Source organism: Nannobrachium achirus (assembly GCF_963921795.1).
Source record: "Nannobrachium achirus genome assembly, chromosome: 1".
In the NCBI taxonomy this organism is placed as follows: domain Eukaryota; kingdom Metazoa; phylum Chordata; class Actinopteri; order Myctophiformes; family Myctophidae; genus Nannobrachium; species Nannobrachium achirus.
The window spans coordinates 56,683,713-56,708,654 of NC_137810.1; the positions used below are offsets into that span (position 1 = coordinate 56,683,713).

General features: G+C 44.5%; 1 protein-coding gene across 1 annotated transcript in view; it reads left to right on the plus strand.

The window, feature by feature from the left end:
- Positions 1-24,942, plus strand: part of insrb (insulin receptor b) — a 196,143-nt gene that overhangs the window by 151,633 nt on the left and 19,568 nt on the right. The window contains 9 exon segments of the mRNA XM_080735499.1: positions 2,910-3,118; positions 3,652-3,778; positions 5,562-5,812; positions 9,348-9,515; positions 9,974-10,172; positions 16,426-16,561; positions 18,941-19,094; positions 19,786-19,934; positions 23,795-23,951. Of these exon segments, the coding sequence (XP_080591625.1) occupies positions 2,910-3,118; positions 3,652-3,778; positions 5,562-5,812; positions 9,348-9,515; positions 9,974-10,172; positions 16,426-16,561; positions 18,941-19,094; positions 19,786-19,934; positions 23,795-23,951 (1,550 nt within the window).

The following is a 24,942-nucleotide window of genomic DNA, read 5'->3' on the forward strand; positions in this document are numbered from 1 at the left end:
TGGATGGATGGATGTGGATGGATGGATGGATGGATGGATGGATGTGGATGGATGGATGGATGGATGGATGTATGGATGGATGTGGATGGATGGATGGATGTGGATGGACGGATGGATGGATGTGGATGGGTGGATGGGTGGATGGATGTGGATGGATGGACGGATGGATGGATGGATGGATGGATGTGGATGGATGTGGATGGATGGATGGATGCATGGATGGATGTGGATGGATGGATGGATGGATGTGGATGGATGGATGGATGGATGGATGCATGGATGGATGCATGGATGGATGGATGGATGGATGTGGATGGATGCATGTATGTGGATGGATGGATGCATGGATGTGGATGGATGTGGATGGATGGATGGATGTGGATGGATGGATGTGGATGGATGGATGGATGGATGGATGTGGATGGATGGATGTGGATGGATGGATGGATGGATGGATGTGGATGGATGGATGGATGGATGGATGTGTGGATGGATGGATGGATGGATGTGGATGGATGGATGTAGATGGATGGATGGAAGTGGGTGGATCACTGCTGCAACGTAGCTGTGAGCGCCTGCGAAGCAGGCGCGATCTCTAGATGTGAGCGGCCCAAAGGGCCGCGAACCTCTAGTTTATACAATTCAGCTGTGTTTGCTCGTGTCATCATGATGAGGTCATAAATCAGCCATGCCCAAATATAGATTTTACGGGTTTACATGCTTACTCAGTTATTCGTTATGTGAAAGTCCTATGACGTCTATGATATCTGACATCATCATACATACATTCCCTTTTATGCCCATAAATGGAGATCCCCTCTGTAGAACCAGCCACTGACATCACTGTAATGTCAGGGGAACCAAATCCCTTTTATGCCCATATATGGAGATCCCTGTGATGCCAGGGGAACCAAATCCCTTTTATGCCCATATATGGAGATATGGAGATCCCCGTGTTGCCAGGGTAACCAAATCCATTTTATGCCCATATATGGAGATCCCTGTGATGCCAGGGGAACCAAATCCCTTTTACGCCCATATATGGAGATCCCTTATGTCATCAATATTAAGCCCATATCTGTGAATATCTATGGGTACCAGATGTCTCCATATATGGTTAAATGGTCCGATATACATCACTGGCCAGAAGACCAAGAAATGGTGCAACCTCGCCCTTTGCTTTTCTCCCTTAGGCATCTTACTGGTAGGTAGTTTAATGAGGAATGCATGCAGTATGGTGGTAGGTAGGTAGTTATGGCCTTTGATGTAAGATTTTCACTTTCTAGGATAACTATATTTGCTATTCCCAGATGATGCCCTTTTAGGGTACCCCTCATGCCCATATATGCCCATATATGGAGATCCCCAGGCTTTACTAATTAACATAAGTTTTATGCCCATATATGGAGATCATTGTCCCAATGCCATCAGATATATGGGCATAAATGGACACAGGCAAACTAGATGGGCTGTATGGATATCCAGATGTGTGATGTAAGTGTTTTATTCCAAATGTGGCACCCCACAGACATATTTCCAGAAACAAAATCCCTTTCATGCCCATATATGGAGATTTCTGATGTCATCAATCCCAGGCCCTGTAAAAAACATGGTTGCTATGGTAAACAGTTGGTTGCTAGGATAAACAGTTGGTTGCTAGGGTAAGAAAACATGGTTGCTATGGTAAACAATTGGTTGCTAGGGTAAACAGTTGGTTGCTAGGGTAAAAAAAAACATGGTTGCTGTGGTAAACAGTTGGTTGCTAGGGTAAACAGTTGGTTGCTAAGGTAAAAAACATGGTTGCTATGGTAAACAGTTGGTTAGTAGGGTAAACCTTCAATGATTTTGACATCTTGTTACTAATCTGTCGGTAGATAATGCCGGTCTTATATAAGGGTCATTTGTGTACGGTGTGATGTCATACTGATGTCAGCAGTGTGACAGGAGATAAGCGACCAACGGTCGCTTATCTCCCGATTAGGGAGTCTTACTGGTATATTAATATCAATATATATGCAGGTGAAATGGTGGGTTAAAAAAAATCAGGGACTTTGAACAGTCTATGCACAATGAGTCAGGGCCGAACACAGCAATAATAAGAAATATACGACATCGTTTTTTTTCTTTTATTGAAAGAGTCGAGCATTAACAATTTGCAGTGATAGTGGAAGGTGACGTATGTTTAGGTAGGCTGATGTCAATGTGTTCATGTAGTACAGTACAAGTACAGTTAAACACCCTGCCTAAAAGGAGCATCCCAAATAAGTCCCTTTACGGTCTTTTTTATGTCGGAAGTCCTTGGAATTCATGGACATAACAATTAGCAAGCTAAAAAAAACATTCAAAAATCATGGCAGTTAACACTATATGTACAAGGTAGGGGAAACAAGGGGGTGGGGCTAAGGTAAGAGGGGTGCTCACTTCTCGCCTGTCTATGGGAGAAGTGATAACTACCTCTGCCTCTGGCCTCCTGAAAGGTGAGTCTTCATGGCAGTTTTGATGGAGGACAGCGAGCTACAAAGGCTGTAATACATATCTTTCGTAGGCACATTTCAAATATCACAGTGTAACATGAATATTGATTATCACCCGGGCAGCCGTTGTTGCCCAAAGTTATCTTACACCAGCCCTGTAGCCACAGGCTTCCTCGTTTGGATCTTTTGATCAAAAAATAAATAAATAAATCTGCTTTAAGTAGCATGTGAGGGGTCAAACTAGGGGTTCTTCATGATTCTGAATCCATTGCAAGCATTCGTTTAGCATGAAAAACATTCTTTGGGCTAGATTTCAGCCTCTCAAAACTGTGATTTTTGATGACTTTTCACCGTTATGTGGGGCTGAAATCTAGCCTGTGGCTCCCCGGCTATCTCTTTCTCATTCTCTCTCTCTCTCTCTCACTCTCTTCTCAGTGTCTACTCCTTCTATGCGCTGGACAACCAGAACCTGCGTCAGCTGTGGGACTGGTCAAAGCACAACCTGACCATCAAGAACGGCCGCATGATGTTCCACTCCAACTCCAAGCTCTGCATGACCGAGATCCGCAAGATGGAGACCGTGACGGGAACCAAGGACCGCAAGAACGACATCGCCGTCCGGACCAACGGCGACCTGGCCTCCTGTAAGAGACACACCGTGGTTTTGAAAAGGGCTGCTGGCCACTTGAAACGTTATTCTATGCTTTAACTGTTAAAAAATAGCAGATATACAAGCTCACAGCGCGGCACCGAGTGCCGCGCTGCGAGCTTGTAGATCTGCTATTTTTGAAAAATGTTGACCCGATTCTATAAATGTCGTCTAAATCCTTCTTCTAAATCAGCGGTTCTCGAACTTTTTCACGTCAAGGACCCCCAAAATTACATGTATTTGGCCGCGGACCCCCGATCTCGAAATATGTTGTTCCGGGGACCACCCAGAAGCAAATATTTGAGTTACAAATGTTCGCGTTTAAAAACCCTAACCCTTGCAAAAAAAAATCACGATTTTTCAAAAATAGCAGATCTACAAGCTTGCAGCGCGGCACTCAGTTCCGCGCTGTGAGCTTGTATATCTGCTATTTTTCAATAGTTAAAGCATGAAATAATTCTAGGCCTAAATGGGTCAATCAGTTTTTCCAGCCACAACCTAAAATTCTCTCTGTCCCTTTTTCGCCAGGTGAGAATAAGCGACTGAATTTCACCCAGATCAGGACGCTGTCAGACAAGATCATGGTGAAGTGGGAACCCTTCTGGCCTCCGGACTACAGAGATCTGCTGGGCTTCATGGTGCTCTACAAGGAGGCGTACGTATCTGGCTATCGCCAGGGGTCCCTCACACATTGCCAGGGACTTTTATCACATCAAATCCAGGGGCGCGTCACAAGGGGTAGGAAAGTGGGACTGAGTTACTAGGGCCCAAGGTAGAGAGGGGGCCCTAGTAACTTTAGCTATTGAAAAATAGCAGATCTACAAGCTCACAGCGCGGCACCGAGTGCCGCGCTGCGAGCTTGTAGATCTGCTATTTTTGAAAAGTCGTGAAAATGTGTGCAAATCTTTGAATATGTATTTTTTTAAGCGAACATTTGTAACTCAAATTTTGCTTCCGGGGGGGTCCCTGGAACAAAATATTTTGAGATGGGGGTCCGTGGCCAAATTCATATGATTTTGGGGGTCCTTCACATGAAAAAGTTTGAGCATCACTGACATGCGGAAACATAGGTTTCTTGGCACACATTTTCACGATTTTTCAAAAATAGCAGATCTACAAGCTCGCAGCGCGGCACTCGGTGCCACGCTGTGAGCTTGTATATCTGCTATTTTTCAATAGTTAACATTCATGGGGGGCCCCACAGTGAATCCTTGTACCCAGGGCCCAGAATTTGGTGTGACGCCCCTGATCAAATCCAATGGAACTATTGCTCACACAAGGCAAACAGTGTTTGGATTTACCGTGCTAAGCACGGCCAATCGTGGTTCAAGGTTAAATCTGTCACAGTTGTGCTTGTACAACTTGCAGTGAAATACTCTGTGGGTCACTGATACAGTACCTGGATAAGGGCCAGTTCACTGTCTCTCCAACCAGACAACTCTTCCACAATCCCTGATTGCTGCAAAGAGTCTGTAATTCTGCCTCATAGAAATTCTGCACAAAAGCCAGAAAAACCTACAGATAAATATATTTTAATCTTTAATATATTATTATTATACTTTTACACGACTGCAAGCATTAAAACGGAAGTGGGGGGAGGTGGGGGACATGCTCTTTATTTTCTGTGGATTTTCAGAGCTTTACAGACTGTTGGTTTGAAGCATTCGATTGCTGTGTGAGTCTGTCTGGAGAAACTAGTTCACTGTCAAATCACTCAACTGTCATTCTCAACTATTGTTTCATAGAATGGATGTGAACCCCTCTATGGCTGGCAAAAACCTGAAGTGTTTTGCATGAAAGTGAATTTTAAAGCTATACTGTGTAAGTTGCTAAACTAGTGGTCAGTCGCGGTATTGCTTTTTTCGTCCGTTTTTCGCCCGTTTTTCGCCCGGAGTCACCGGCGGAGTCACCACCGCCGCGGACCACCGGAGCGGCGCCGCAAACCACCGCAACCGATACGAATCCATGGAGTGGTAGAACGTAATATTCTGAGCAGGATTTGGGGAATAAGAGGTTAAGAATCCTTCACCATCGTAAACACTGGTTGCTGAGGGAATCTACTTCCTGAAGAGTCGGTTATTGGCCGGTAGTGTATCATGTGTATATGATCTGCGATGTGATTGGCCAACGTATACACAACGTATACAGATGATGCAGATTACGTCATTTTGCCGGGAAATCCCGCCCCTGTCACTGCTAAGAAGAAAACATATAAAGAGAAGGCTTCAGAAGCTGACAATAACGGAGTGGGTGTTCTAAAACTTTAGCGATTTAACAGTTAGGACAATTTTAAGATTTGTTTTATAAAAAAAAGTTACATGGTAAAACTTCAGGTTAGTAGAGGTCTAGCTTGATCCATCTAAGCTCACTGTAAGTCCAAACACTTCATATCTCTCTCTCTCTCTCTCGATTTGTCTCTCGTGTCCATTCAATCCCAGGCCCTTTTCCAACGTGACCGAGTTCGACGGACAGGACGCGTGCGGCTCCAACAGCTGGGTGATCGCGGACGTGGACCCGCCGTCCCGCGCCACGGAACACCGGGAGCAGCAGGAGCCCGGTCACCTGATCCGCCCCCTGAAGCCCTGGACGCAGTACGCCATCATGGTCAAGACCCAGCTGTCCGCCTCTGACGAGCACCAGATCCACGGGGCCAAGAGTGACATCATATACGTACGCACCAACGCCACAAGTGAGTCACACACATTGCTGCTTGCACACGAGTTCACGGACACGCGCTATATAAATATGTAAAGTCTTGGCAGACAAGCTTACAAGAACGATGTACTGTATTCATTTGTATATGTACAAATATACTGTGTGTAAGTGTAGCCGGTCTGGGCCTACATTCTAACAGACCCTCGCTACTGCTCTGCGTTGTGTTATACGTTTGATGATGAAGAGACTGTGTTCCACGTTAGCCGAAACTGTGGCATGATTTATTTCTGCACAGAAATAAAAGAAAATAATGCAGCAGCATTAACACACAGGTCTGCAGCACACACTGTCTGTAAATGGAGGGAAAACAACAATGAACATGCTGCTACGCTCTGTGTGAGAGTCCTCACAAACACTGCTAAACACTGCTAAACAGTTTACCATCAAAAAGTTCGCTAAAACACTCAAACTGTTGCCCAGCAAACACCCAGTAGCACATAAGTACAGTATACACTCGTTTTTGATAGTTTACAAAGATTATATCATCTTAAATGAACATTAGAACCGAAATCTCTACAGAGCACTGACCAAAACAACTCACCTCCTCACAAGACAGGTTAGAAGTGAGGAGAGAGAGAAAACACACGCAGGTAGATGACGCTAGACAGGAAGTGAGGACTTCAAAATAAAAGAAAACTCCCAAAACGGTCTATTGTGGAAACTAATTACAGAATAAGAGTGGGAATAAATAATAAAGGAAAAATACAATAAAACGTGAGGGATTCTTGGTGGAATGCATTAACACTGTATATCTTATATACCTGCTACATAAGTATATGTGTCCGAGGCTGGAGGAACCGTCCAAATGTCGGCAATTTTAAAAGTCAGAAAACGCGAAAACAAGAGTGATTTAGTTTTGTCTTTGTTTTTCGTTTTTTTTATATAAACACAGTTTGAATATATTAGAGGGTTTTCATTCCATAAGATATCTTTGTTAAGGTTGCCAAATGTTAACATTGGTGTAGTAAAGTTGCCTTACTTTGTGAGAGATTACAGACTGTTTCTGGAGGCGGAAAAGTCAGCTCTTTAGATTTGCATAGCGTTTCGATTGGCCTACCGAATCCATTGTTCCTCAGGTTTCACTCGTGTTCATGCTCTGAGCACCGCCCCATACAGTGGTGCATCTGGATCTAGTGTGTAAACACTCTCTCAGTGACTAACTTCATCTCGCTAATGTTATTGGTTTGCAGAAGACAGTATTCTGGAAGGATTTATTTTTTGATTCATACGTCGTGATCTGACTCTCTGAGTCGCTCTCGGGCACACAAAGAAAGATGCAGCGAATCGATGATGTCTTCTCGTAATGGAACAGCCGGCGCTAACGCTAACGCTATACAGCGTATCTCACATCTCAGCCTCTCGTCTGTGGTAAAAAATAAAGCCCCGCCGCTCACGAACGCTTCTTACCTTTTGTGAACATTCTGTCCAAAAAGTAAAGGTCCTATACACTTCTCTCAACTGTTTACTTTTCAAGCGTGGAAGAAAATCCAATCAGTGTGTTGAAATAAAGAGTTTATATCGCTCATTTTGTCAGCCGGTGCATTATTTTCCCCTCTATTATTCGTTGTGTCTATACCACGTGACCAGGGGAGGTAGCATGTCTAAAAACAAAGGACCGGCTGACAAAATGAGCGATATAAACTTTATTTCAACAAGCTGATTCGATTTTCTTCCACGCTTATGAAGTAAACAGATGAGAGACCGGCATAGGACCTTTACTTTTTGGATATAATGTTCACAAAAGGCAAGAAGCGTTCGAGAACGGCGGGGCTTTGTTATACTACAGACTAGTGGCCGAGCTGCGAGATACGCTATAGCGTTAGCTTCACGCAGTTAGCAGTGGCTAACGGCTAACGCTAACGTTAGCTAGCGCTAGCTGCAGGCAAACGCAGGCATCGTATACACAACTGGAATTGTTGCTCTATTGTTGCTCTTCTACAAGCTCACAACGCGGGCGGTTAAGCCTGTCAGAACCGTCAGATTATCCTTCTGACTGAAGTTACACAAACACTGATGATGTTACATGTACAGCACAGTTAGCCGGCGACCAATTTCGATAGGTCACGAGTTACGGTGTTGCGCACGTGCATTCCCTTAGAGCAACGTGGACTGACGAAAACTGGTGCCCCATAGAACTTTGTGCCTTTGTGGTTAATGTATGTTTTGGACTATTAAAATCAAAATCTACAAAGCAACTAAAGTTTAAAACATACATAAACCACTTTAGCCCTATGTTATACCAAGGCTATTTGAAAATAGCCGATCTACAAGCTCACAACGCATTGCGGTGCGACGCGTTGTGAGCTTGTAGATCTGCTATTTTCAAACATTTTGTACTTTTACTTTTGGTACTTTAAGTACATTTGGATACCAATACTTTTGTACTTTTACTCAAGTACATTTTTAATTCTGGACTTTTACTTGTAACAGAGTGATTCTACATTGCAGTATTGATACTTTTACTTAATTATAAAATGTAGGTAATTTTGTAACACACTATTTTAGTGAAAAATAAAAACTACAAAAAGAAGAAAATGACAGGATGAGCATATAAGGAGGGGAGGAGGTAGAAAAGACCACTGGCCACTATTTCTGACATGGCTGCAAGCACTATAGCACGATATATTACCACAGGTCTACTACTAAATAGTAGTTTTAAATAATTGTAGTAAATAAAAGTAAATTTGAAGTTGACAGCTACCACTGTGGGTGTGGTTTGACTTGGGGGAGTGATTTAGGGGTGTAGGTAAGTACCTATTGTCCCTCCCATTGTCACACCCACTTCTGGCGACCTAGAGGTGTAAAAATGTTCCTGGCATTCAAATGGCTTTTTAAGCACTTTGGGGTTTATGGTGCAACAAGTTTAAAATGTCCATAACTTCTTCAAATATGCTCCAATTCCAACAAATGATACATCATATGAAAGCTTAGATTCTGTACTTGGATAATCTGTACAAAAAATAAAAATGACCAATGCAGACATAAGGAACAAAGTACCAGACCTAGTCACATATCGTCACTGTCGGGCAGAAACCTCGTATCTCCAAGTTTCACATTTGTACATTTGAAGTAAAGCCATGCTTCATCATACAAGGCCGTCGCACAGGTAGTGAAAACGGCAGATCTACAAGCACACAACGCCTCGCGGTGCGAGGCGTTGTGTGCTTGTAGATCGGCTGTTTTCACTAGTTTAAATCATTTTCAAAATGATAAATGCAAAGCAAAGAGTTTTGGACATACAAGGTTTCCACCCGACAACGACGATATATAACTTACCCTTTGTGCACCCAGTTATACAATACCCGTTGTACCAGTTGTACCAAGTCGGAGCGGTCAGGTGGTTCCTGAGATATGCGAAAGACAGGTTGCACGCACGCAGAGATTTCGTGGAATTCATAGTTATGAACATGACATTTTTTGGGGGTTTTATGAATTCCTTTGATGAAGTTCTAAAAGGTAACCATGTTGTTAAGTTTGGTATGTTTCCTCCTCCTCCTGCTCCCTCTCAGAGCCCTCGGTGCCTCTGGACCCCATCTCCTCCTCCAACTCCTCCTCTCAGATCATCCTGAAGTGGAAGCCCCCCAACAACCCCAACGGGAACATCACCCACTACCGCGTCATCTGCCGCAAGCAGCCCGAGGACAGCGACCTGTACAAGTTTGACTACTGCCTGCAAGGTTAGCTAGCAGCCCCCCGGGGCACTCCGAGTCTCACCCTTGCCTTGTCCAAACCTGAACTTGATATTGAAATAATTGCCCTCTCTGTGTAGAAATCCATGCCGTACGCCACATCTCCAGTATTCACCTGATAATGCTTAGTTCCGCGTCGCGATGCGATGCGTTGTGAGCTTGTAGATCGGCTATTTCCACTATAAAATGTTATTTTTAAGTATTGAATTGTCAAATATGTCAGTCATTTCTTCGTATATTTAGGTTATGTGTCATATCTGCCATGTGCAACTTCAAAGCCTACAAGCCAAACGTCAACGACAAAAACACAATTAAATCGTTATTCGCAATCATTTGAGCGACAATTAATCGTCATGTATAATGTCATATCGTGACAGCCCTAACTCTCTCTCTCTCTCTCTCTCACTTCAAACCTCCGCCCTCCTCCACCTTGCCTTACCACCCAGGCATGAAGCTGCCGTCTCGCACCCCCACCCACCTGGGCAGCGAGGACGAGCAGAAGTGGAACCAGACGGACGAGCCCGCCTCGGGGGCGCGCTGCTGCGCCTGCCCCAAGACGGACGCCCAGCTGAAGAAGGAGCAGGAGGAGACGGAGTACCGCAAGACCTTCGAGAACTACCTCCACAACGAGGTCTTTGAGATCAGGTGCGTGGCAATGGCATGACCGCCGGCTCAATGTTTTTACGAACAAGGTTTGTTCGAGCCAGGGTTCCATTTGCCTGGCGTTGCCAGCCTCTATCACACACTTCGTTTTGGGAAGAGAGTCTGGGATTTCAGGAAGAGCTTTCATTTCTGGGGGGGGGGGCTAAAGCCTAGTGACGCGAGCCCCAAACCACGTGCCCCAAGCATACAACCCTGATTGGCTAGTCTGGGATCACTTCACTTTTCGGGCTTGTAACCGGTCTGGAGCGGAAACCACGTCATGTTGTAGTACTCAAAGGACTACCATTTGGCCGGAACTATCCACCGGAATCAGTTTTAACCCAAAATATTCCCCTGCGCTCAAGGACATACTTTTAGGGCCTACCTAATAAACTCCTTGATGCGGAGTAGTTTTGCTTTTAAAAAATGTGTTTGGTATATGCATCTTTTAGTCCAACTCGTAGCGACAGGCAAGACTACACTAGGCTACTCCAGCATTTTAAAAGGGATTGTGGAAACAAACGGAGGGAACCAAATCAAAGCGACGCCGCTTCTTCTAGTAGTGTCCGCGCTTTAGGTGGAAACCAAACGGCCTGTTGTGAACGAACAGCAGGCTTTCTCTCAGAAAGCCTGGTGGGCGAGGTTATGATTGGCCCACCCTTGAAGCTGGTTGAGGAAATAGAATCTCAATGGATCGGTTCCAGACCGTACTACAACACCACTACCGCCAGGGGATGTTGTTGTGTTCGGTCTGGTTTATTAACCAGGCAAGGGTTCCAACTGCTGGGTGGGGGTCCATGCCTCTGAATCACTAGGGTCGGGGGTCCTTTAGAGTCTTAAAGATTTTGGTTCCTCAACTATTTTACTGCCGCAGACGAGATATGATGAGAGTCATTACTTTGGCCAGACCATCGAGAGTCCATTGTTGACCACTAGAGGGAGCTGTTCAAGAAGCTATGGAGTCACACTTAGTTCCTGGCTTCTCTGTGAGACACACACACACACACACACACACACACACACACACACACACACACACACACACACACACACACACACACACAATTAACTCTCATTGACTCATTTTGTAAACACTGCTCTGAACACAAACTAACTTTACATGGGAGTATCGAAACTGGACAATTCGATGGCTGTATTAGATTGGATGTTAGATGTACGAAGGGCTAAAGTGGTTTAGGAATACGTAAGCCCTACAGTATTATGTACATAGAGCTTAAGTGGTTAGGAAAATGTCGCCCTGCTTTTCTTTCTTTTCTTTTTTGACTTAACGAATCCTGGCTTTGACTGATGTACGTCTTTACACAGGGAGGCCAAATCGGGTAGGAGCAAACAGGTGTGCTGGGCTCAAGTTCAGACCTGCACGTTCCTTATATAATGTAAACTATGTGTATATAACAACATGTGGTATACACACTACAGCAGGGTTGGGGTTAGCTCACTTTTAATTCTGTCAAAGGGTGTGGTTTTTCTTGCATCCAAAAAACTGGAAATCTTCTGTTGTAGATGATCACGCTTTTCCGCTGTGAGCTTGTATATCTGCTATTTTTCTATAGCTAAAGCATTCAATAATCCTAGGCCTAAATTGGTTAAAAACAAAATGTGTCCATGACCCACAAATGGGTCCCCGACCCAGCTTTTGGGAACCACTTACAATATGTTGTTTACTAGATCGTGTCTTTGTCTTGATGAGTCCAGGTTTGTAAATGTGTAGCACCAGCCATGTAGTCTTTATGGCCGTGCGAGGGGAACATGAGAAAGGTTGTTTCTCCTGGTTTGATACCCGAGGCTCCACTGGCAGGTGGAAGAGCAGGCATGACTGGCTGATAGAGCTGCTGAATGATGAGGCCTGGGGCTAGCGCACACACACGCACGCACGCACGCACGCACACACACACACGCACGCACGCACGCACGCACGCACACACACACACACACACACACACACGCGCATATATATCGTTGTTGTCGGGTGGAAACCTTGTATGTCCAAAACCGTTTGTTTTGCATTCATCGTTTAAGAAAAACGATTTAAAACAATGAAAATGGTCGATCTACAAGCACACAACTCCTCGCGAGTATTTGTGTGCTTGTTCTGTAGATCTGCTATTTCCACTAGTCTTGTGCGACGGTCTCGCATGATGAACCAGGGCTTCGCTTTACGAGAAAACGGCCAAGTTTGAAACTTGGAGATACAAGGTTTCTGCCCGACAGTGACGATAAAATACACATTACACACACACACACACACACACACACACACACACACACACACACACACACACACACACTTAGATGTTCACACAGGCCGATAGAGGTTGTTTAATGTTTCTTAACACATGGCACGTGAAAACAGGCTTACATAGTCTTGTAGCCTACAGGAGCTGAAACAAAAAGTCAGGATTGTTGGAAATATTTCACACAGAAACCTTTTGACACAGTTCCCCCCCAAGCAGAAGCTTGCTTGTAAACACAGCCCAGAGACAACGACAGAGCAAGTTCCCTGTTTGGCATAGCAACATAAAACATCCAATGGGAGAACTGTTATTTAAAATATATACTTTTGTATGATGCTATGAACCAATAGAATAGATGTTTGCTAGCCCCGGCACCATACCTTTTTAATACGGGGTGCCAAACTGAGGTCTGTGTGTTTTGCCAGCAATCCCCTCCTGCTTAACCCATTTAGAACGGGTACACATTATGGTGTATTATTATTTTATGCTTTAACTATTGAAAAATAGCAGATATACAAGCTCACAGCGCGGCACCGAGTGCCGCGCTGCAAGCTTGTAGATCTGCTATTTTTGAAAAATCGTGAAAATTAGAATTTTGACCCGATTATTCTTTAAGTGTCTTTTGAATCCTTCTAAGATTTTTTGAAAAACCTATGTTTCTATGTCAACAATCTGGCCAGCCATCGTCAAAGAAAAGGTCCTTTTCACATAACTGGAGCTCAGTTAGTCTGTTCTCGAGAGACTACTATGTCAGTGCTTCTCAAACCTTTTCACGTGAAGGACCCCCAAAATGATATGTATTTGGCCACACGGACCCCCATCTCAAAATATCTAGTTCCAGGGACCACCCAGAAGCAAAATTTGAGTTAACAAACATTCGCTTTGAAAAACACATATATTCAAAGATTCGCACACAATTTTCACGACTTTTTTCAAAAATAGCAGATCTACAAGCTCGCAGCGCGGCACTCGGTGCCGCGCTGTGAGCTTGTATATCTGCTATTTTTCCACTGGTTAAAGCATTCAATAATCCCAGGCCTAAATGGTCTTAATGAGTGCAGGGTGAATAGAATAGAACAGAATAGGCTGGTGTGTGCAGCAGCAGCAGTGGTAAATAAAGCCCCCCTGGCTGTTTGTGACAGAGTCTAGGAGGGAACAGGAACAGTGTGCTCCTCTGATCAGCAGCACCGGAGGAGCCCTCTCTCTCTCTCTCTAACATCCAGCCAGATTGGATCACCTCTTGTTTGTCCCAGCCGTCGTGATGCCTGTGTGTGTCCCACAGAGGCTGCGCGCCAGCTCTGTGACCTGTGTGTTTGTGTGTGTGGAGTGTGAGGGATGGGGGGCCTGTTTTTGTGCTGCAACGGTCTAGTGGGGGGCTGTGAGTGGTAGGACGCACGCACGCACGCACGCACGCACGCACGCACGCACGCACACATCCTCTCCTCTCCCAGGAGAGTGATTACTGTGCTCATTATCATCCATGCCAGTCTGGGATGCAGTCATGCAGACTGCCGCCCCTCCATTTAAGGCTGGCGTACACACACGCACACACACACACACACACACACACACACACACACACACACACAGACACACACACAGACACACGTGCACATTCAGTACACACACACGCACACGCGCACATTCAGTACACACACACACCCCTCAGTTGGGATTTGATCCCATACTTTAGCGAGAGACGAAATCGCTACATTGCGGCAAACAAAACCAGGAACTTTTTATTCTTGTCGCTTTCCCCGTTATCTTCCTGTCGCCGCGCAGATATTTTGAGGTGTTTTTTCTACCTTTTGTATGCTGCGAAATCCAACCCTGTCTGTCTGTCTGCTCGCTCTGCAACTTGTTTTGAGACACCGAAATCTTCTTCTCACTCTTTTCCTGTCATACCTGGGAGGTGCCTTCTGAGAAGCTCCCCTGTAGCAGTTTAGTGATGATGGCCCAGTGGGCAGTAGTTGTTATGGGAAAAGGAACCTTGTTACTGTTCCCTGGACTGGCTGATATGGTCAAAATGTAATGTCACACTATTTGTGAACTAGGGCATTCACGAATATTCACGAGGCGTTGTGAGCATGTAGATCTGCTATTTTCACAATATTTATCTGCGGAACCGGTGGGGGTCCCCAGTTCATTTTGGGGGTCGCGGCCTAAAAAGGTTTGAGAACGCCTGGTAACAAATTCATCCACCAGGGGCATTGACAACTCATTCTTATGACTTCCTATCTAGCCAAGCTTTATAAACTATATATTTTTTAAAAAGCGAATATTCGACTTCGGTGAACAACGTCGAATAGTGACTTTGATATTCGAATATTCGAATATTTGGTGAATTCCCTATTGTGAACACAATATTGCGACAATAATGTATTTTGAATTATACGATTCAAAAATGGTCAAAATAGCAGATTTCTACAGTCAAGCTCAATGCATTGTGTTTTGAGCATGTAAATAAGCCATTTTTGCTGTTTTTGAAAATCTTTTGGAATGCATAAAACGGGACGTACTTGATTAAAACCGGGAAAAGACAACACTTATGCCATATTACGAAATCGCGATATCCCAAATCCCAGACGATATCCTAGTCTCATATCAAGATATGGATGACATCTTGATATACAGTATTAGCCCAACCCTACTGTCCCTCGTCAGCTGTAAGGATCTAAGCTGCCCCCACCCAAGATGATGCATTCCTTTTCTTTTCCTCTCCTTTTTTTCACTTTATAACTTGACCTAATCTTATACAAAGGTGTCCTGTTTCAACTGAAGTCATTTGGTCAGTTTTACCACCCTGATGGTCTAATGCCTCATTCACACTACAGATATATAGTTGAACGTTTTGCTTGGTAATTCAATGTAATCTCAATGGAAACCAGCTTTAAAGATGCAGGAGATCCTGAGAACAAAGCTTTGAAAGCTTTAAAGCTGGTTTCCATTGAGATTACATTGAATTACCAAGCTAAACGTTCAACTATATATCTGTAGTGTTAGGCTCATCATGACCGCTTGGCACCTGGTGAATTCCACTTGTGGTTGGTGGTTGACACCACCCAGTGGTGAGTGTTGGGAACTGCGCCTTGCAGGGCATTTGAAAGGTGGTGACAAAATGTGAGTAATCCAACATGGCCTCACGCTGTAAAGGTTAGTGTGAGCAAAGGTTCCTGCGGGCTTTCTCCTAGCCTTGTAACGGCACTTCCCAGCTTCTGGGCTGTCTGTCCAGCGCTTAAAGGAGTAGTTCACCCCCAAAATGAAAAATGTTCTGTTGAATACTCACGCCATGGAGACTTGAGTTCAATAATATTCTTTTGTATTTGTCGCATTCCTAAGACAAAAAAAAACATTTTAGTAAATTTACCCCCATTAATTCCGGACCGGGACCCAAATGCATTCGGGTCCCCATCCGGAATCAATGGGAGTAAATTCATTGCAATCAAATTATTGTCTTAGGAATGTGACAAAAACTCTCTCAAGTCTCCATGGCGTGAGTAATCAATAGAACATTTTTCATTTTGGGGGTGAACTACTTCTTTAAACCATACTGAGCACTTCTTATTTCTGCTGCTCATGTCGCAAAACACTATTCTATTAAGAGTTTCGATGGAAGCTATACTATTATAAATGACACCCTGCATGGATATACAGTATAATAAGTTATACAGTATAATGAGTCCCATAGGGCAGGATCTCCTGTTTCCTTAGCCTGAGGCAGCTTGATGTACAAGAAAGACAGTACACCACCTGGACATGGCGCTAGTATGTCGTAGGGACTTACCCCCAATCCAACCCTTGATGCTGAGTGCCAAGCAGGGAGGCCCCATTTTCGCAGCTCGCGCTGTGAGCTCGTATATCTGCTATTTTTGAATAGTTAAAGCATCAAATAATGCGTAATAATGCGTTCCCAGTCTTAATGGGTTAAGGTGGTAAAATATCCTAAAATTCTTGTATTGTATTGATTCAACAATTAAAGCGCTCCTCTCTTGTCTCCGCAGACCATCTCGGCGGCGGCGCTCGGTGGGAGTGGCCAACGCCACGCAGACCCTGCCCAACTTCCTGACCATGCCTCCCAGTCTGCCCAGCGCCTCCACCACCCCTACGCCCGGAGAAGACGCAGAGGAGGGATCCAAGGTATTCACACCGTCTTTATTCTATCCTCCATTGTTTCACACTCATAGGAAAGATGTGAAATGAAAAACACTCACTGTAGAGCAGGGTTCCCCAATTAGTTTTCCCCAAGGGCCGAATCATGTCTAGGGTACCAAGCCGAGGGCCACAACATTGCAGGGGGCGACGGTGGCGTTCCCGCTACTCCAGTGACAGTTTTCGTCGTTGTCGGGTGAAAATCTTGTATGTCCAAAACCGTTCGTTTTGAATTTATCATTTTAAAAACGATTTAAACTACAACGCCTCGCACCGCGAGGCGTTGTGTGCTTGTAGATCGGCTGTTTTCACTACTTTTGTGCGACGGCCTTGTATGATGCGAAAGAACGTACAAATTTGGAGATACGAGATTTCCACCCGACAACGACGATATACTAGTGTTGTTGCTGCTCTTATGCCACCATTATTACTGGGGTTGGTGTGGGCCAGACAGTAGCTGCCCGCGGGCCGCAAATGGCCCGCAGGCCGCCTATTGGGGAACCCTGCTGTAGAGTGTTTGTCTTGTATCGGGGGGGTCTGCCCCTGTTACTGAGAGAACTCTACTACAGTACATGATATGGGATAAACAAGGGATATTGGAAGTTATTGTTAAATGTGCAGTCTAAATTGGACCGGGAACGCTATCAATTTGAAGTTGATAAATGTTTTCTCTCCTCGGATCAAACTGGTTTCCTCATGGAACCCCCTCAAGGACCACTGGTGGTCCCCAGACCACTGGTTGAGAACCACTGGTTTAACTGATTAAATATCTATTTCTAATCTAGACAAACAGTAGCTTTACAATTTACAATTGAGGCATTTAGCAGACGCTCTTACTCCAGAGCGATTTGCAATAAGCATGGTAATACATCAATACATCAAATGCATAGAAATAGTAATCTAAGATAAAGGATGTAGGTCAGGGGTGCCCAAAAGGTAGATTGTGATCTACCAGTAGATCACAAAGGCTGTGCAGGTAGACCACATGACATGCCCCTAAAAATATATAATTACAATCACAAAACCCCTCTTTTTGACATATGTCAGTTAAGGTGACTTTATTGACATCAAGAAGGGCCTGTCATCTCCCTTCATGGCTTCTAAAGTAGGCAAATTGGGAGTCAATGCTTTGTTTTCGTAACATTACAAAGACCCCGAAAACCTACCACTTCCATACAGAATGGAATGAAGACTTTTCCCCCCACTATTTCCCTGTTTCGATGTGTGTGTAATGCCAGTGCTGCTATTCCAAAGCCACCTAACGTACATATTTAGGGGTGGGTAGATCACGTTGAGCTGGTAATTCTGAAAGTAGCCCTCAAGTCAAAAAATCACACCCGTGTGAAGTGGAGCTGTGTGTGTGTGTGTGTGTGTGTGTGTGTGTGTGTGTGTGTGTGTGTGTGTGTGTGTGTGTGTGTGTGTGTGTGTGTGTGTGTGTGTGTGTGTGTGTGTGTGTGTGTGTGTGTGTGTGTGTGTGTGTGTGTGTGTGGATCATGTGTACCGATTTTTGTGACATTTGAAGAAAATATGTAGGAAAAGGAGCAAAAAGTGTGTTTTGGAGAAAATTCAAGATGGCGGAAAATCTATCATGGCGCAAATGGGCGTGGCCTATATGGGGAGATGCGTCATGACCCAAGGAATCCAGGGAAAAAATATTTTTAATTTTCCGACCTACGGTTCAAGAGTTACAGGCCAAAACGTAAAGTGGGGTGTTATGGCGCCACCATGCGGCCAAATGACACAATTATTTTTTATTTAATCCTTGAAATCATTATGAACCTCCTCTCCAAGTCTTGAAACTCTAGCCCCTATGGTTTGCGAGAGACAAATAATTGAATGTGAGTTTTTGCGATTCCCATTATAAGTCAATGGGGAAAATTAATTCACTAATAAATTAATATCAATTAAACTATAGAACCTTTCTCTTAGCAAGTTACTAGCCCACGATTCCCGAGTAAGCCTGTCGATTTGACATATGGCGCGAGTGTGTGGTGGCAAAACTGTGGGACTAGTAGCGTGCCGAAGTTTAGGAAGTTCAGGCTACATACAGACACACACACAGACAGACAGACCCACACGGCCACGTATAGGGAGCCTGTGCTTCACACAGCTCCAAAAAGTGTGGGCAGCCCTGATGTAGGTAGACCAAGAGCACAGTAAAAACACTTTATATAAAACCTAAGCAAATGCTATCTAACTTTCCACAGTTTGGGGGCCAGGAGGGCGAATTGTCCTGGACGAGTGGATTTTTGTCCTGAGGTTTTTAGCGATGGGTTCTGTCAGCATCCCTGTGTTGGCTGATCTGAGCTTTGTATGGACCACCTTGTCATGACTCCTCTCTCTCTGTGTGTGTGTGTGTGTGTTCAGGTGGAGCTGAAGGTGTTCCTCAAGGAGTCCACGGTCATCTCCAACCTGCACCACTTCACCAGCTATAAGATCGAGATCCTGGCCTGCAACGACCCCACCGACATCAACCGCTGCAGCATGGCCACCTACGTCAGTGCTCGCACCATGCCCGAAGGTAGGACACGTCATCATCGTCCGGAGGAAACCTCTCGTGTCTAAAACGGTTAATTCTCGTGAAATGGAAGAAAGAACCTGTGTTGCTATGGATCCTGTGTATGGTTATTGAGCGGTGGTCACACCGTCTCCATAGCGTGGCCGTGTGTGTAGGTATGTTTGTTTGTATGTATGTGGGTGGGTGGGTCTGTATGTAGCCTCAAGCCTGTGTAGTACCTTTAGTGGCCACACATGTTAAGGGAGGGGCGCTGTTGGCCAGGCCACACACACACACACACACACACACACACACACACACACACGGGGGGGGGGGGGGGGGGGAGAGAACCACCGCTCAGTTCACACGGGTGTGATTTTATTTAGTCACACGCTCTTGTTAACTCATTGACTGCTTTCGTTAAAAAATCGTCTTTCTGGGTTGTTTGCCACGATTTTCATACCTTTTAATCTTTTTGTAAATGAAAGCCCTACTTCATCATACACAAGAGTCACACAAAAGTAGTGAAAATAGCCGATCTGCAAGTTCTGTGCTTGCAGATTGGCTATTTTCATTATTTGAATCGTTTTTAAAATAATACCAAAAGGAGAAGGTTTTGGACATCCAATTACAACGAGTGCTTCATCAATTAGTTGTATTATTAATTGTTGCACCCCTACTGACGACGTTCTCTGTGCTCTCCTGTGCTGTACAGAGAAGGCTGACGACATCCCGGGTCCCGTGACTCACGAGATGCTCCCAGACGAGCCCAACTCTGTGTTCATCAAGTGGCAGGAGCCCCGCTCCCCCAACGGCCTCATCATCCTCTATGAGCTGTTCTACCGCAAGGTTGGGGAGATGGAGGTCAGTACGCTGGACAGGAGGGGGGATAAGGGCTGGCTGGATTAACCCATTCAGAACGGGTACACATTATTGTGTATCATTATTTTACTTTTAACTATTGAAAAATAGCAGATATACAAGCTCGCAGCGCGGCACCGAGTGCCGCGCTGCGAGCTTGTAGATCTGCTATTTTTGAAAAATCGTAAAAATTAGAATTTTGACCCGATTCTATAAGTGTCTTTTGAATCCTTCTAAGATTTTTTGAAAAACCTATGTTTCTATGTCAGCAATCTGGCCAGCCATCGTCAAAGAAAAGGTCCTTTTCACTTAACTGGAGCTCAGTTAGTCTGTTCTTGAGAGTCTACTATGTCAGTGGTTCTCAAACCTTTTCATGTGAAGGACCCCCAAAATGATATGTATTTGGCCACAGACCCCCATCTCAAAATATTTAGTTCCAGGGACCACCCCCAGAAGCAAAATTTCAGTTACAAACGTTTGCTGTGAAAATACATATATTCAAAGATTTGCACACATTTTCACGACTTTTTTCAAAAATAGCAGATCTACAAGCTCGCAGCGCGGTGCCGTGCTGTGCCGTGCTGTGCCGTGCTGTGAGCTTGTATATCTGCTATTTTTCACTGGTTAAAGCATTCAATAATTCTAGGCCTAAATGGGTTAAACATTGCTGAACTAAGCAACTGCCAAATTGTCCTTACCTTTTAACGTGGGCACGTGCGCGCATCGCACACGATCTGTGCATGTAACATGTACCAGCGTTGTAGACCGGACCACAGCTTTCGAAAAAAAAAACAATCCCATTGGAAAAAGACATATCTGTTGTCAGGCTGTATTTGCCACTGTTTACATAAAAAACGAATGGAAAAGGCCAAGCTGTGGGCTATGGTCCTGTGTGGGCACGTCGCGCACATAGCAGACGATATGTGCGCAGATCATATGGCGGGTAAAAGAATCATAACAGCTTCCAAATAAAATAAATCGTGTGACAAAAAGACCATGCTATGGCTGTGCAGCTGCTTCCTTGTTTACAATGCAAACCTAAGGAGCGGAACTATGACGCAGCCTTAGACCGGATACGGAAACCTAGATCCGGTCAAAACAGGAAATACGTCCGGATACAGTTAGGAGGCGGGCCTAAAGAGTCCGAATCGGCGATAAACAGTGATCATACTTTTAGTTGTTTCATGATGATTAAAGCTAATTAAATCTCCGGGATCTACGGGCGTGGCAGCGGGAAATCTTCGGTTTCGATGGGGATAGCAGGAAATGAGTTAACGCCAAAATGCTCTGAAATCACTGTTTCCCCAAACACCGGGTCGGGGGCCCATTTGTGGGCCCATTTGTGGGCCACATTTGGACTTCAGCCTTATCCCCTGTGAGGAGAAAAAAAGCTGTTTCAGTTTTGGGGGAGGAGACGGGTTTTCCTCCAATCATGGTCGAGTGGAGGCGGACCTTACACGCACCTGCCTGTCACCTACATGAAAGCTCAAACTGAAACTTACCGTATTTTTCGGACTATAAGGCGCACTGTCAATGAATGGTCTATTTTCGAACTGTTTTCATATATAAGGCGCACCGGACTATAAGGCGCACATAATAGACGCTACCGTTGCGTTATGCATCCAACAGATGGAGCTGTGCTAAAGGGAATGTCAATGTCAATGAATGATCCATATATAAGGCGCACTGGACTATAAGGCGCACTGTAGTTTTTTGAGAAAATTAAAGGCTTTTAAGTGCGCCTTATAGTCCGGAAAATAAGTGTAGGTTAAGTGAAATCACTTAACCTACCTTTAAGAACTGTTTCCCTTGTGGAGAAACAAAGGAAATATTTGTTTAGTTACTGTACATGCTACCAGTGTTTATGCCGGTTGTGCGTGTGCGTGTGTGTGTGTGTGCGCGTGCGCACGGCGGTCGTTTACCCACTGTGAATGTGTGAGCACTTGTCTCTCATTGCTATTCACTGCTGCACCGCCTGACCCTAGGAGTCGGCAGCAGCGCTGTTGCCATGGCGACAGAGCCAGGAAGGAAGAGTAGGATGCAGTAGTGGCAGCAGGGATGGCCTGGCGTCTCACATGACACCGCCTGTCACACTGCACTGAAATCACACTGCTGTGCTTGCTTACATACTTACTTCACCCCCAAATACCTGGAACGCCCCCGAGTTGCGTTAGATTTGAACCACTTTAACCATTATTTTATGCTTTAACTATTGACAAATAGCAGATATACAAGCTCGCAGCGCGGCACCGAGTGCCGCGCTGCGAGCTTGTAGATCTGCTATTTTTGAAAAATCGTGAAAATGTGTGCAAGTCTTTGAATATCTTTGACCCGATCTTTGACGCGACTTCTAAATCCTTCCTCTGAATCAGCGGTTTGCTTCGGTTTTGCTTCGAAAAATATATATTGAATAACGTGCACACATTTTCATTTTCAATAATTGTATACATTTTAAAACAAACAAACAAACGAATCTAAGAAAATCCATAAATAAAGAAATAAAATAATCAAGAAGTAGTGAAAACAGCCGATCTACAAGCTCACACAACGTGGTGCTAAGCGACGAGTTGTGTGCTTGTAGATCTGCTGTTTTCACTCGTAGTTTCTGGGTCCCGGCTAAAAGGTTTAGGAACCACTGGCCTAGACGGGAACGTGGTTCTCAAACGTTTTCATGTCAATGACGCCTTAACCTCGCCCACCAGGCTTTCTGAGAGAAAGCCTGGTGTTCGTTCACAACAGGCCGTTTGGTTTCCGCCTAAAGCGCAGAAACCACTAGAAGAAGCGGCGTCGCTTTGATTTGGTTCCCTCCGTTTGTTTCCCCATTCCCTATTAAAATGCTTGAGTAGCCTAGTGTAGTCTTGCCAGTCGCTAACAGTTGGACTAAAAGATACATATACCAAACGCATTTTTCAAAAGCAAAACTACTCCGGATCAAGGAGTTTATTAGGTAGGCCCTAAAAGCCTAAAAGGTCCTTGAGCGCAGGGGAATTATTTTGGGTTAAAACTGAATCCGGTTTGATAGATTTCCGGCAAATTGTAGTCCTTTTAGTACTACAACATGACGTAAAGTGGTTTCCTAACTTTCCTCTCCCGACCGGATCAAACCTCGAAAAGTGAAGTGATCCCAGACTAATGACGCCTCAAATGAAGGTTTTTGACCGCAGACCCCCATCTGAAAACGCTCTGTTCCAGGGAACCCCCTGACAGGATTTGTGTTCCAGTTTCCAGAGAAACTGGAATTCCTTTCTTTGAGGCCAAGACCTGTGCAGTTTTATATGTTCACCTGCTGCTTGTCTGCTCCAAAGCTTTCCTTATAGAGTATGTTTGCATACTGTACATACAGTATCAATCAATCAATCAATCTAACCTTATTTATCGTCTTTGTCGGGTGGAAATCTTGTATCTCCGAGTTTCAAATGTGTACGTTCTTTCGCAAAGTAAAGCCCCGCTTCGTCACACAAGGCCGTCGCACAAAGGTAGTGAAAACAGCAGATCGGCTGTTTTCACTAGTTTAAATCATTCTTAAAATGATAAATGCAAAATGAACAGTTTTGGACGTACAAGGTTTTCACCCGACAACGACGTTATATACTACATTTCGTACGACAGATGCGACCCAATGCGCCCCACAGAAAAGAAGAATACAAGACATTATAAAAAAGGACTATAAAAGCAATGCTAAAACTGTGTGTCTTTTCTGTCTTAGCATGGATTTTAAAAACGTTGTAACTCCTCCAGGTTCACACCTCCTGTTTGTCCAGACCATCCTACAACAATATATATAATATATATAATAACTATATAATAAATATCATAACAATATATATATATATATATATATATAACTATTATAACTCCTCCAGGTTCACACCAACTGCGTGTCCAGACCGTCCTACAACAAGTCTGGTGGAACCAAGCTTCGCCTGGTGCATCCTGGGAACTACAGCCTGAGGATCCGGGCCACCTCCCTGGCAGGGAACGGCTCCTTCACCGACACCACCTACTTCTTTATGCCCAACAGTAAGACACCACCTACTTCTTTATGCCCAACAGTAAGACACCACCTACTTCTTTATGCCCAACAGTAAGACACCACCTACTTCTTTATGCCCAACAGTAAGACACCACCTACTTCTTTATGCCCAACAGTAAGACACCACCTACTTCTTTATGCCCAACAGTAAGACACCACCTACTTCTTTATGCCCAACAGTAAGACACCACCTACTTCTTTATGCCCAACAGTAAGACACCACCTACTTCTTTATGCCCAACAGTAAGACACCACCTACTTCTTTATGCCCAACAGTAAGACACCACCTACTTCTTTATGCCCAACAGTAAGACACCACCTACTTCTTTATGCCCAACAGTAAGACACCACCTACTTCTTTATGCCCAGCCCAACAGTAAGACAATTTGGGCAACAGTATGTGGCTTGTAACGATCGGGTTCACATTCACTCTCCAATTGGAAATGAATAGACCCCAACCTGCTTCCGCCTCCTAAAAAGGTATCCACCTATGTCACTCAGATACGGTCGGGAAAGTAAACCGGAATTGCCGTGTCTTGATATTTCCGTCTTGGGTAAGACCTTGAGACAGTGCCTTTTACACAGTGGTTTTCAACCTGTGGTCCGGGGACCTCCAGTGGTGAGGGGGTTCCAGGTGGTCCCCAGCTAAATGATGGAGAGTTGGTAATCAGACCCTTCTAGATCTTTATTTACACTCTGAAGAGTTAAATTATTGTTAAACTGCATTTCTTAATTTACAAGAAATCTACACAATTACAGAATGTAGAAGAATTGTTATTTTGATTCACCTGTTATCAGTGCTACCGTACCACATCTATACAGCATGCAATTGTGGACCAAATTCTATCCAAATGTTGGTCCGTAGCTCAAATGCTGAATAAATAACGGACCTTGATATGAAAAAGGTGGAAAACCACTGCCTTAACTCAATCCATCTCTACCATCAGATGGCTTCTGGTGAAGGGGAAACATGGCCAC